Source organism: Macaca mulatta, chromosome 15, assembly GCF_049350105.2.
Source record: "Macaca mulatta isolate MMU2019108-1 chromosome 15, T2T-MMU8v2.0, whole genome shotgun sequence".
Taxonomy (NCBI): domain Eukaryota; kingdom Metazoa; phylum Chordata; class Mammalia; order Primates; family Cercopithecidae; genus Macaca; species Macaca mulatta.
This window is the reverse complement of record NC_133420.1, coordinates 36,469,657-36,483,034: the sequence shown is the minus strand read 5'-3', so window position 1 is coordinate 36,483,034 and position 13,378 is coordinate 36,469,657. Positions and strand designations below refer to the sequence as shown.

Below are 13,378 nucleotides of genomic sequence, written 5' to 3'. Positions count from 1 at the left end.
CCCCTGTGGGCCACATGGGCGATGGGGTGAAAACCTATGGGAGGGAGAGGGAAACAACGTCCATCCCCACCCACAAAGGTTCCTGGCACCCTGCCTGAGAATTCCTTGGGGGAGAGGTAAGAAGTGACTCCAAGGCTGGAGGTCAGGCCCCATCTTGAGGGCAGGCCAAGGAATAAGTCCTCCCTTCCCCCCTCCCTGTGTCGGCTTAGGAGGCCCTCGTTCTGCAGACCTGTAGGGTCATCCCCTTGTAGACCTCAGCTGATGACTGCCTTGGCGATAGGCTGCTTGGAAGCACTAACAGAGCACTTTGTGCCCTGTGCCGGAGGCATTTAGAGTTGGCCAGTGAATAACTGAATGTGCTTAAATTTTTTAAGAGAGACGGACCAGTGGGTAGCCTCAGACTGTACTTTTTAGGGGTTCCCCAAAAGGCAGCCTGAGCAGCTTTTTGCCACCTCCACCCTTCTGCCGCCCCCCTCAGTTTTCCCATCTCTCAGGTGGGGCTAGTGGTACACTACTGCATCAGATGCTCTGCGGAGTGAGTTACTCCTTGGCACAATGATATCCCATCTCCACTTTTCAGTGGGCAGCCCCCATGGGGGAGCAGAGGAGCCCTTCTCCCTACTGTCCCAGGTAACCATCACCTCCTGCCTGTTGCCCTGACCTTTCTGGAACAAACCAGGGCCCTTGTTTTCAGGCTGGGCCTGATTGTAAAAGAGTGCACTGGGGAGAGATAGAGATGGCACCAGGGTAGCATGGGCCCTAATTTGATTCGACGTTGTCATGGGGAGTTTTCATACCGAGGGCAGTGAATTAGTGTAGTGTCTCCCTGTGCCCACTGACTAAGGGGAAGTTAATTTCATGCTCTGCCTTTTTGACATTCATAATCAGAACGTGGTATTGCAGCTGCAGATTGTTAGCAGGTGAAGGATGTGTGAGCCTCAACAATTACCATTTCTGGCTGGGGAGGAGATTGATTAATAGATTGTTCCCAGCCCCACCCCCTCTGCTCCTTACTCTCCTCTGTGCTTTCTTTCCCTCTTTCCAACTTCGCCACATTTCATCAGTAAACTAAGTGGCTATGACTAAATCCCTACTCTTGTACTGGAAACCCAGGGCAGAGGAGGACCTGTATGACGAGGAATTGCTTAGGACACCTGATAAAATGCAGATTCTTGGACACTACCCCGGATCTTCTGAATTAGACTCTCTGGGTGGGGTGGTCTTGCTTCCCCAAAGTTTGCTTCTTTTGTAGAGGGGCAGGCATTGTGCCCCAGCTGTGTGCTGGTGACTTGCCTAAGCACTTCCTGTGCTGTACTCTTAGTGATTTCTCATAGCAAGAGGGCTTTTTGTTTCCCATTTCACAGATGTAGAAACTGAAACCCGATGTGTGAGTGGCCCAGAATTACACGTTGGAGGAAACCCAGTAACCAGGCAAGTCCATTCCCTGGTTGATGTCAAGATCCCACCAGTAGCATGTCATATCCTTTCTCCTTAAGGCTGTGACGCCTTTTGAAATAAACCCTCTGCCTCCTCACAGGAGTATCAGTAGCCCCCTTCGGTGCTTGCACTGGGCTCCCATTATGAAAAGCTCCTCCACACCAGTGCCCTGGGTCTCCTGAGGGTGCTTGGAACAGTCAGGGCATTTGTGACTGATCTGCATTTTGCACCTGAGGTAGGTGAGGCTCAGAGAGGTGAAGGGGCAGAGGCAAGGGGAGCTGGAACTTGTCTCCTAACTCCAGGTCCAGTGCTCATCCCACCTTTGCCACCAAGGCCCGCTCTTCTCACTAACTTCCTGGTTGCAGGTGGGGAAACTGAGGTTCAGGGAAGTGTACCCACTTGCTTAGGATCAAGCGAGCCGCAGTAATGCAATTCAAGGTCCGCCAAGTCAAATTCCACAGGACAGGACTAGTCAGCATTTTAGGACTGGACCAGATACCCTTAGCTCCCACCTGAGAGTGGAAGTCTTCCAGACCCCTTGGAAGGTCTCGGCTCAGGGAAGAGAATGACTGTCTTTGGAGAGACTAGGCCAGGTGGGGTGGGCTGCACTCCCAACTAAGGAGGCCCGGCACCTGCTAGGGTTGTGGGAGGTGATGGGGAATCTGGGCCTGTGAGGCGGGCAGCTGGAATCTGAACCTAGGGCTGCCTTACTCTAAAATCCTGTCCCCCACACCGCCAGTTGCCGTGGAGGTTAATAGCAGGCGTGCCTGAGTCAGTCTCCCAGAGCTGGCCCAAGGCTCAGCTCCACCAACTGCTTCCCTCTGAGCTTCAGATTCTCTATTTCAGTAAAGCAAAAACAAAAATGGAAACTAATGTCTCGGGGCCCAGGATTCCTGGCACAGGGCTGGCCCAGTCTTTCCTGGGCTTTGGTTTACTGCATTCAGGTCATGAAGCCCCTGGAGCTGTTGGAGAATGGAGCCATCGTAGTGGGGCGGGACGGAGATGCCTTTCATCCTGCTCCGTTCATGGCAAACTGCTTCTGACACTGTGATAGCCCCACCCACTGCCCTTGAGTGGCCACTCAGGATGCGCCAGGCTCTGTGCCTGGTGCTTACTTGTGCATTTGTTCAGCTCATTCTTACTGTAGCACTTTGAAGGATAGGTGCTATTACTATCCCCATTTTACAGAGAAGAAAATAGAGTCACAGAGAGACTGAGCAGCTTGTTCAAGTCCTACAGCTCATAAGTGGCAGAGCTGGGTTTCAAACCCAGGCGGTTGGCTTCATTATGTAAGGCCTCTATCAGGCAGCGTTCTACGTGGCCTGTGCTCGTGTGCTCTGTTTCACATTACATGTTCTGTCAATGATCAGATTGATAAACCACTTGGTCACTTAAGAAGCACCTGTGTGGTAGGCATTATGCATTGTATATGCATCGTCTCTGATTTTCTTGACTACCCTCATTTTATCCTCCCCCCATTTTATAGGTGAGGAAACTGGCCTCAGAGTATAAAATCATGTAGCCAGGATTAGTCTCAGGTTGCCTTTAGAATCTAGATCTCTTTGTATCCACAGCCAGGGCCCTCTATAGTGTATTAGCTGACATGGCTGAGCACATCTTATGCGCCAGGCCCTGCTGCCTGCACTTCACTGAGTTGAACTCGCTTCACCCTCACAGCAGCCCGTGAGATATATACTGTTGCCGTCCCTGGTTCACAGCCAAAGAGGCGTGAGTTGTGTGGCCGGAAATGGCAGAGCTGGGATTAAACCCAAGCTGTCTGGCTCCCACATCAGTGTTTTTAACCACCCCACAGTACTGCCCTCTCCCTATCTTATAGGTGAGGAATTTGAGGTTCTGAGAAGTAAAAGTCACTTGCCCTGAGTCGGACAGCAGGTGAGTGGCATAGACAGGATTTGCATCCAGTTCTTTCTAGAATGTTTTTCTGTCTCCCACAGGTGAGAGAATGTGGCTGCTGCCAGGCGGTTTGGAAGTGTGTCCCAAGGGCACCAGGGGCTCTGCAGGGGGCTGCTGTGGGTGCCCAAGTCCTGAGATGGTAGGGGTGGCGGTGGAGGCAGGCCTTAAGATGGGGTCATCAGGATGCAAGGGCAGGCTTGGATCAGTGACTGCCCCTCCTATTTGCAACTTATCACTTATTCTTAAGCATCTTTTTCTGTGGCTCCCTTAGGGTTCTGGGCTCCCATACCTCTTTTCATCTGGGCAGAGCTGATGAGCTATGGCTGCATTTGGATCTGTTGACTTATAATGCCGGGTGAGGTGGGGCAGGTAGAAGAAGGGGTTGTGGCTAGGCTAAGTGACCTTCCATAGCACTTCTCTTCCTCCAAGGTCAGAACATGGAGGTGGCTTTCATCACTACCCAGGAGGGTGAAGGCAAACAGGGTGATGATGATCGTGGCCAGCGACTCCCCCACCAGCCTCTGCTCAGGATCTGTGGGAAGACGGGTGAAGCTGGCGCCGAAACCCCCAGCCACCCCAGGTAGTACTACAGCAGACTCACCAATTGGGTTGCCTATTGTGCTGCAGGCCACACTGCCCTGGTGTCAACTGCCTTCTGTGGACTGAACGTGATGTGGGGAGGTGGTAGTGCTAGGGCCAGATATTCTGCCTGGAGCCCATCCAGCCTGCCTGAGGTGGTCTTGTTCAGTTGCCCTACGATCATAAAGTCCACGAATTTGATGGTTGTTTGAGGATAGGGAAAACCTACTCCAGAGAATTTCAGAATTAAGGAATAATGGAGCTGGCAGAGAACTTAGTAAGTCTGAGAGTCTCTGCAAGCCAGGGGTGCACTTGAAAGGCCTTGTTGCCTTTCGTACCTCTGCTGCTTATTATTCAGAGCACCCACACGAGTGTTTTCCCGAACTGGGTTCCATGGAACACCTGTTCTTAGAGATGTTAATGGGTGTTTGGGATGAGAGAATTCCATAGTCCAAATAGGACTGGGGAGCAGTCTGTCCAGAGTTTCTCAAACTCAGTTCCAGAGGTTCTTGGAGGTGAGACTCCAGTGGGGTGATTGTGTGCTCAAATGCATTTTCCATCCTCAAATTTTGCTTCCTCATTCTTGGGAAATCATTTGTGACCCAGGAGATTAAAGGCCCTGAGAGGTCCTACAATAAACAAGTCAGTTTTGCTTTGTTTAATCCAGGGTTTCCTGTCCCCCAACCCCAGGAGCAGCTGTTAACATCTGTGGAGCAGTTGTATTTTGCAGAACATTATTTGGTAAACATTCTTTTGAGGTGTTATGTCTCCTCAGAAGCATGTTTTGGAGGAAACTCTGGAAGTGTTCCCTGCCATTAGTATCTGCAGGAATAAGCCCTGAATGATGGCATTGCTGGCTCAGCAACAGGTAGTGGGTCATATGTATTTGGAAAAAGGCATCCCAGGTTCTCAATATCATTCCTCAAAGCAGCTACCAGCCCTCCTGTGTGTGGGATGGAGCCTGGCTCTGGTCAGAGAGCCCTCTGTGGGGAGGTGGTTTGTCTGGGACGAGCCTAGGCCTAGGGTGTAGGGGTTTATTCCTCTTTTTGCAGGCTGGGTGGCTCCCGTGTACCTGGCAGCTTGAGCTCTGGGCCTCCCCATTCCCCTCTAGACTCCCTCTGCAGAAGGCAGTGGTCGGGCAGAGGCTGCCCACAGATTTGCATAATTGCACTGTCCCCTGAATAATTAATAAAGCTCTGCCCTTGCTGGGAGCAAAGTCTGCACCATTATGGATGGGTTTGCCATGGATGGGTTTGCCGGAGCTCTTCCAGGGGAGCCGATGGTTCCCGGACTCCTCTGCCTTTCCTGGCATGGAGCCTCCAGAGAGAGGAGAGGGCCCTGGGTTGGGGGCCAGCTCTGGTGTGTCCATGTGGCTCCCATAGCATGATAAAGGGCAGGTGGGGGTAGTGCGTGCTTTCTTCCAGGATCCACACATGGGTTTTCTAGCACACAGATGGTTTAGTATTCTTATTCTTTCTGCTTTCTGTGGTCCCACTAACCCTTTTTCTCTGAAGCGTGATCAGCTGTTTTGGGGACTTAGCCCTCTTTTCTGGCAGCCCAAAGGGATCACTGCTTATGCAGTGGGTAAGAGCAATGAGGGCCAATTTTCAGACGAGTAGGGGAGGGGAAGGTATTTCTGCTTGGGGGCCTTCTTCAATCCCTCCCAGTTTCTGGGCTTGTTAAAGTCGGAGGTAGCCTGGGAGTGATTCCTATTTGAGATTTCTAAATCCCTTTTGATGGTGTTTCATTGATGTGAGTTTTCCCTCTGACACATGGCCTTGTCTCCCTATCATGCTAGAAAGGAGAGTAAGGGGTAGGCCTGCCCCCACCATGTAGTTGATATTGGGGAAAGTCCTAGAGTCTCACCACACCACGAGTACTCTTGAAAGGCCTTGCTCCAAACCTTCTATAGGAGTATTTCTTAAATGGGTTCCACTGAACATATTCTTACAGATGTTAATGGGTGCTTGGAATGAGGGAATTCCACAGTCCAAACAGGTCAGGGCAACGTCCAGTGAACCAAGTCAGTCAGTTTCTTTGATGCATGGTTCCTTAGAGGCTTTAATGTGCCAGTTTGTGTCTGAGCCCATGGGAGGGGGTACAGGATGCTCTGCTTCCCATCCACACCGGCACTCCAGTGTTGGCACATCTCCAGCAATGGGGAGCTCTTTCCATCTGGAGCGGCCCCTTCCCTTGGAGGACAGTGCCAACTCTTGGAAATGTCCCCCTTTGAGGAGCTTCCCCAGCCAGCATTTATGGGTCACCCTGTCATTCCCCACATGGCCCTCACACCAGCTGGGAAGGTGGCAGGGCAGGGATTATTCCATTTTATAGATACGGTAACTGAGGCCCAGAGAGGGTAATTGTCTCACCCACAGGCACATAGAGTTGATATTTAAACCCACATCTGCCAGCTGGGCTTTCAGCTCTTTCCTCTTGGCCACCAAGAAACCATTTGCTCCCTGGATAAATGTCAGTATGTTGGCTGGGGTGGGGCCTTCGGACCTGTTGCTCTGAAAGCACCCTTCCTAGCTTGCTTGGAGTGTCTGGGGGGTGGAGGCAGGAGTGAGTGAAGCCTTCCTTCAGGGTTTCCAAGCTGTGGGGCCTGGCTTTAGAGCCATTCATAGATAGGGGCCTAAAACCGCCAGATGCCTGCTTATCACACCACTTCCAACTCTCACCCTTTTCCTTCTCCTGCCCTCTTGTTATAGGGTGAGGATATTTGAGGTACCCCAGGAACTGGGTATGCACTCGACTTGGGCCAGTAGTGGTGGTGCAGGGGTGATGGAGTGGGACAGGGGGGTCCAGCTGGCTTGTCTTTCTCCAGGCCTTTCTGAGAGTTCTTGGACAAGGCTGGTGGATGACTAGGGGAGCCTGGGGTGAACTTGTTCACAGCAGCTGGGCTTAGAAGCTGCACCAGGGCTAAGATGTGACTTCAGGACTCGGGCCAACTGTTTTATATCTCAAAAATCTCCTTGGGTTATACCATACACCATGAAAGGTACTGCATTGCCACACCCAACAGTTCCATTCTGGTCCTAAAGCAAGCCACATGGGGGCTCTCTGATGAACAGAATCCTGCTCTGCTGACACATGTACCCAGTCCAGATCCGATGCCCCAACTCCCTCCGTGATCTGGGACGAGTCACCTAATCTCTGACCCTCTGTCTCCTCATTTTCAAATGGGCACCAAGATTGTGGCGCCTGACTCCCAGGGTTTTGAGGTCTATGTGGGATCGTGTTACGTGGTAATTTGATCATGTCATTCTGTCGTCACACACACATACTCACATTCTCACACACCGTGCTTTTGCTTTTCTGTTTGAGATCCCACAACCTGTCAGCACATCCAACCCAGTCTTCCCAGGGTCCACCTCATCATATAAGCAAGAGATGGCCAAAGGCAGACATGAAGTGATGTTTGTGCTGACATTTCTCCTACTTAGAAAATCAATATTCTGTGGTCTGCCTAATTGCTCTGTTGCTGCTAAATGAGTCATTATGGAGGGAAAATAGCAAATGCATTGTGAGATTAATGGGAGAAAATAGTTGACAAATGACTTTGGTTTGCTTCCGAAACTCTGAGAAGGTGTTACTACGTGAAATCTGGAGAGCCACACAAGGCCGAGTCCCAAGCAGCAGGGAGACAGGCAGGCAGCTATTGGTGCTGTGAGCCTCCCTTTTAGGGTGGGGCACCAATTCAAGTATTATAGAGGCTGGACTCAGGAGTTGCTGAGTGATGAAGTCAGGAGCCAACAGTGGGATAGGCGCTCTGACAGCCTGGTCTCAAAGGAGAGGATACTCTTCAGTTAGAGCCCGTTACGTGCCAGGCATAGTGCTAAGCTGGGGGATGCAAATGAGCAAAACCAGCCCCAGCTCCTCCCCTAGTGGAGGACACAGGCTGAAGTGCAATTGTCTTACAGGTAACTGTGTAATTGCAATTAAGATGTGTGTCCTGAAGGCAGTGAGAGCCCAGATCTGAAGGGTTTCATCTGGTGGAGGTGGTGGCAGTGGCCTCCCCAACGACAAAAGGAGTAAGCTGAGCTCTCAGGGAAGAACCTTCTGGGCAGTGGGAGAACTCGTGCAGACCCAGTGGGTCTTCTAGGAGGGGCTGCCAGTGGACTTCTTTGGCCCTAACCCTCCGACCATCCTAAGAAATGGATATTTCTCATTTCACAAGCGAGGAAACCAGGATTGAAGATGGTTAAGAGACTTGCGGGAGGTCATAGAACCCTTAAATGGCGGAGTCCAGATTTGAACGTGGGGAACCCATGCCAAGGGGCATGCCCCCCCCCCCCAGCTCCAGGGAGCTGGCCTTGGCACTTGCTGCCCTGAGAGTGTCTGTTTAGCTAGGGTTGAGGACCTTGCTCCTGCAGGGCAGGGGGCTGCATGGTGGTTGCCTGAGAGCCTTCTGAGCGAGAGGGTTATAGGACTCTAGAAAGGGGGCACCCTCAACAGCCTCAGCCACGCCTCTTTGCTTTCTCAGGTCTTTGCTTCCTTTTAATGACAATGTGACTTGGGTAGTTTTCTGATGATCAAAATGCCAAGTCAACTAATGACTCCTCTTTCAAAAGGCTCTGTAAATAACACACTTCTCTCCCCATGAAATGGGTCGGTTTATTCTCTGCCTCTAATCCCAGCTGGCCTGTCATCAGGCGGGGCCTATCAGTTGTCTGCAGAGGTGGGTGGAGGTATGGTCACCTGAAGGTGCTTGTAAGGACAGTGCTTGTGAGTCCTTGTAAACTTCCCAAGGTTTCAGGAATGGCAGCAGCAGATAAGAAGAGTCCAGGCATTTCCTGTGGGCATTGTGAAGGAGCACCAGAGGCATCCCACTTTGCCTGGTTGTAGCTGAGCATCACAGTGCCATGAGAACCTGGTAAAAAGATTCCGGAGCCCCACCCTGGGAGGGTCAGGGTCACAGGTCTAAGGGGGGCTCTGGAATCTGTATTCCTGATAAGCCCCAGGTGATTCTGAGACCCACTCAAGTATTGAGATCCCCAGTTAGCAGCTCTGGATTCTCCCCTCTCTGAGAGGGTCATAGGCCTCCAAGGGATGGTGGTAGTGGGGAATGCTTTTATCTTCCTGGGCTGGATGTAGCACTGCCTGCTGCCAGCTTGGGGAGCCAGGCCACACTGTGCCCCTAGGGCCACTTGTAGGGCAGAGCCTGGTGCTCAGCTGAACCCCAGGTGAGGCAGGAACTGCCTGGGATGCTTCGCTGCTGCTACTGGCCGGAAGCTGAGTTTCATCCCAAACTCAGGTCTGACTGGCTGTGCCCTGTCCCTTGCGAAATATGAACTGCAGCCCTTCCTGGCGAGAGGCTAAGTGTTTATGTGGGCTGGTTGCAGAGCCCAACTCTTTATCCTGCTCAGATTCCATTTCCAAAATAATTCTGCTTAGTTCTTCACATAAACAGCAGAGCCCTGAGGGACTGGCCCTGAGAGTATAGAGGGGATCCATCCCCATCCCAGCACCCCAGTGTGCTCTCAGGAGACACCAGTGGGCATCCTGTGGGTGGTACCCAGAGCTCTGCTTTCTTCTGTTAGGAGGCCAGGAGCCACATTCCTGAGGCCCAGGAATGTGATGGGGAAACAAGTTTCCCAGGTTGGCCAAAGACCAAGATGGGAGCCATGGGGCCAAGGTAGGTGTGGTAATTCAGTGCCACATGTTTCCCATGGTCAACCCTGTAGTCTCTCTCCCCGCTAAGTCAAAGGGGCAGCTTTGCTGTTGTCAGGTTATTTGGTGAATTTCTGTAGCCTCTAATGATGAGTGGTGAGTTGGAACTCTGTCTCTTTTGCTCCTAGCATCTATCAGGAAGACTGTTTCAGTGAAGGCAAGTCTCATACGGAGCTGGGCCTTGTGCATGTATGTGTCATAGCAAGCACTCATGAAGATGGGCCGGGGTCTCTTGTGAGCCTGGGGCAGCCCTGGGGGGATCTTGCCCTCAGAGAACTCCTCAGAGAAGCACTTTGCACCATGGATTCACCCCTAGGTGATGCTACACAGTCCTCATGGTACGAATTACCAACTTCCACATCGACTCAAGGGCCAGGATCTTCTAAGTGGTGGGACTTTGGGGCAAGCAGAATTCTGGACTCTGAGTGACTTCCTAAGAGTTGGCCTGCTGCTTAGCCTGAATCTTAGGGCAGGTACAGACAGGATGGTGGTGCTCACAAGGCCTTTTTATCCAGCTAGCTAAAAGCCAGTCATTGTACTAGCAGAAGCACATTTCTACACATGAAAGGAAACACTGCATACTTTGTGGTGCAGTTTTACAGAAAACGATTTAATGGGCTTGCTGTAGCTACCCCTGGCATGTGGATCCTGATAATCCACCCCTGGGTAGATTCACTTGGGTCACACACGTGTGTTTATCATACCGTGTGTAATTGACCTTAGTATGTGTGCAAAATGGACAGCACACCACTTAGCAGTGCCCTGGGCATCCTGACCTGCCCCCCTTGCCCCTCCTGGCATGTTTACTCCTCGTTACCCACAGTTCTGGCTTCCGTGCCCCACCCTGCCACATGGCAGCCACGTGCCGGGCACTGAGAAGAGGCCCAGGTGAGAGTCCAGTCAGGGTCCTGCCTTCCTGGGACCATTCTCCTTTGAGCACCACCTCTCCCTTCTTTTTCTCTTCCCCTCCCTCTCCAGTCCTGGACTCCCTGCTGTTCCTGGTACAGGGGGGGGGCAGGTACCACACAGTGATGGGTGTCCTGCAAGCTGAGCCTGGGTTGTTGAAACTCCTGGCCCAGAAGCCTCTAGCCCCCAGCCAGGGTCCCTGTTTGGGCCGCATTGTGACATTCTTGTTTCTGGCATGTCAGGTGTGACCATGCCTTCTGTCTCAATGGCTTTCCTTGCTGGTGGTCTCCCTGCGGGGCCGCTGTCCTTATGTGTTGAGGTTTCAGAATGGCCAGGCTCTTGGTGGGGAGGCCCTGGATGGACATGCTGGTGGCCCAGGAGAGAGTGACCTATCCTCAGTCCCTCTCCCTGTGAAGGCAGACTCTCCTGCCTGCCCTGGCAACAGCTCTGCGTCAGCCCGTCTGTGTGGCTGCCGGCAGCCGCGGCTCCTGACTGGCTGCCTTCTCCCAGCTCCCTCACGCCCTCCAAGGTGCTTGCTCACTCACTCACTCGCTGGCTGCTTGCAGCAGCTCAGGCAGCACTCAGGCAGATGGTGCAAAGGAGGCGTGGGTGGGGGTCCTTGGACTCTGCTTGCATATCCCCATGTGTGGGTGAGGTCACCCCCAAGGGATGTCATCAACATACGTTGGGATGGGCTGGGTGCCATTCAAGATCTATCTGCAGGGACAACAAAACCCGACTTCGAGGACTTAACAAGTCCCTTGGGAGTCTCCAGACTTGAGTCCTTACCCTGCGTCACCCTGAGCCACCAGGCCTTGGTCTCCTCTGTTGACCCACAGAACACTGCAGGCAAATGCTGGGTTGAAATTCCAGCTCTGCCACTTGTCAGCTGTGACTTTAGAGAACTTAGCTAACTCTGCAAAATGGGGGAGAGTATCAGTTCATAGCATTGTCAAGAGGAGTAAATGGGATCTGCAGCTAAATGCTTAGCAGCACCTGGTGAAGAGCAAGCGCAGGAGATGAGTTAGCCAGGATTGTGTCATGGAGTTCCCTGGCTCGTGTTGTGTCCTCTCTGGAATGCCGCCTTCTCTTTCCCCTGTGATTCCTACTTTGATCATACCCATCTTTCAGATCCTAGCTTCTTCTGCTTAAAGCCTTAAAGCTGGCTCTGCTCCCCCTCCCCCAGTCCCAGGCAGACTTCAAGGCCTTCACTTTGCTCCCCATCTTTTGTGCCTGATTTCTGTGTTTCACTTTTGGGTTCTCTCCACCTGGTAGCAAGGGGGGGCTTCATGAGGACACTGGATGGGATCTCTTGATATATACATGTCCTGCCCTCACTGGTAGAACAAAGCAAGAATCCAGCTCCTTCCTACCTCCCCAGAACCTCCGGGCAAACCTGGCTGTGGTCCTCTTACTCCCCCAAAAGTAGAGCACATGACCAAGCCCATTCCCAGGGCCTTAGGATGAGAAGTCATAGTGATCCCTTTACAGATGGGCAACTGAGGCCAGGAATGAGGAGGGGACGTACCCAAGGACATGTAAGGAGTTGGAGACCCTGGCCTGCTGCTTCTGTGCCTCTCTGCTGGGGGTTGGGGGAAGAGTCAGGCCATCTCTCAAGGAATCCAGGAGGACTTCATAGAAGAAGTGACAGGAGTTGAGACTTGAACGAGCATGGGTTCATCACATAACCAAGGCAGGGAAGGGCATTTAGGCAGAGGGAACCCCATGAGTCTAGTGCTCAGAGGATGAAAACCTTACTCTCTTCCTGGAACAGTTATTGAGACTACAGTGAGAGGTGGGAAAGGGCCTGGAGCATTGGGAAGGTGAGGAATCATTGGGAAGGGCAGGAGCCAGCACTAAGGAGAGGCAGAGATAGAGAAGGTGAGCTGGTCAGAGGCTTGACCCAGACCCGTGTGTGTGCCAGATTGGACTAGGGGAGGGAAGGCCCAAGGATAAGCATCCCTCTGTGCCAGGTGCTTCGTGTCTTAGTGCTTACAGTGACCTGAGAGGTGTGCTTGTTTTAGAGATGGGAAAACCAGATGCAGAGAGGTTTGGTAGCTTGACCAAGGTCTCATGGGCTAGTAAGAGGCAGAGACAGAATATGAACCACCAGCAACATAATTCTCAAGTCCTCTGGTGGCCACCACCTGTTTGGGATGGGGTGGCAGCTCCTCTCAGGGCAGGGACCCTGTAGTCTACTCGCCAGGCAGGTGTGGGGGCCATTAAGAGAGTGTATAGCCTGGGCAATATAATAAGACTATGTCTCAAAACAGGTTCATTGTTAGGTCCTGGGTATGTGTCCAGGTGCACATGGATACCTTCAGTGAACCCGATTGTTCACCAAGCCTGGCAACTCTCTCCAACTAGGCCCTGTCGTAAAATGGGTAGAATGCCAGGCAGCCTACAGCTAGGCAGCTCCAACTCTGGCCTCTGTTGCCCAGAAGGCAAAAGGTGGGGCTCTTGTAAGACCTGAGCGCCTCGCCCCCGTGTCTGGGTCCCATAGCATTTCGGTCCTTACTTCCTTGCAGTTCTCAGGGTGTGGCAGTTGTCTATGTGCCTCGTTGAATGGCAGATCTCCTGTGGACCCGGCGCAGGCGCCTCTGGCACCTAGCATACAGCCTGGCCCAGCACAGGTGCCCCGTAGATGTTTGTACCATGAACGATACATTGAGCACCTACTGCATGCCAGGTACTGTACCAGGCCCTGGAATAATTAACTTTGGCATGGCACTTTATGATGCACAAAGCTCCTCCCAGTCCCCTCAGGAGTCTGATTGTCTCAGATCAGGTATTTATTTCCCCATTTTCCAAACCAGGAAACTGAAGCTCAGGGAGAGGAGGGCTGTAGCCTCAGGTCACATCTGTCAGA

General features: G+C 52.3%; 1 protein-coding gene across 43 annotated transcripts in view; it reads left to right on the top strand.

Moving 5' to 3' along the window:
* Nucleotides 1-13,378, top strand: part of DAB2IP (DAB2 interacting protein) — a 216,321-nt gene that overhangs the window by 138,991 nt on the left and 63,952 nt on the right. For 8 of the 43 annotated variants that reach the window (XM_077968093.1, XM_077968091.1, XM_077968102.1 and 5 more), the window contains exon 4: nt 3,781-3,931. The exons of the other annotated variants lie outside the window; for them this stretch is intronic. In XM_077968093.1, the coding sequence (XP_077824219.1) occupies nt 3,781-3,931 (151 nt within the window). The remainder of the gene's footprint in view (nt 1-3,780; nt 3,932-13,378) is intronic. 43 annotated transcript variants of the gene reach the window in all.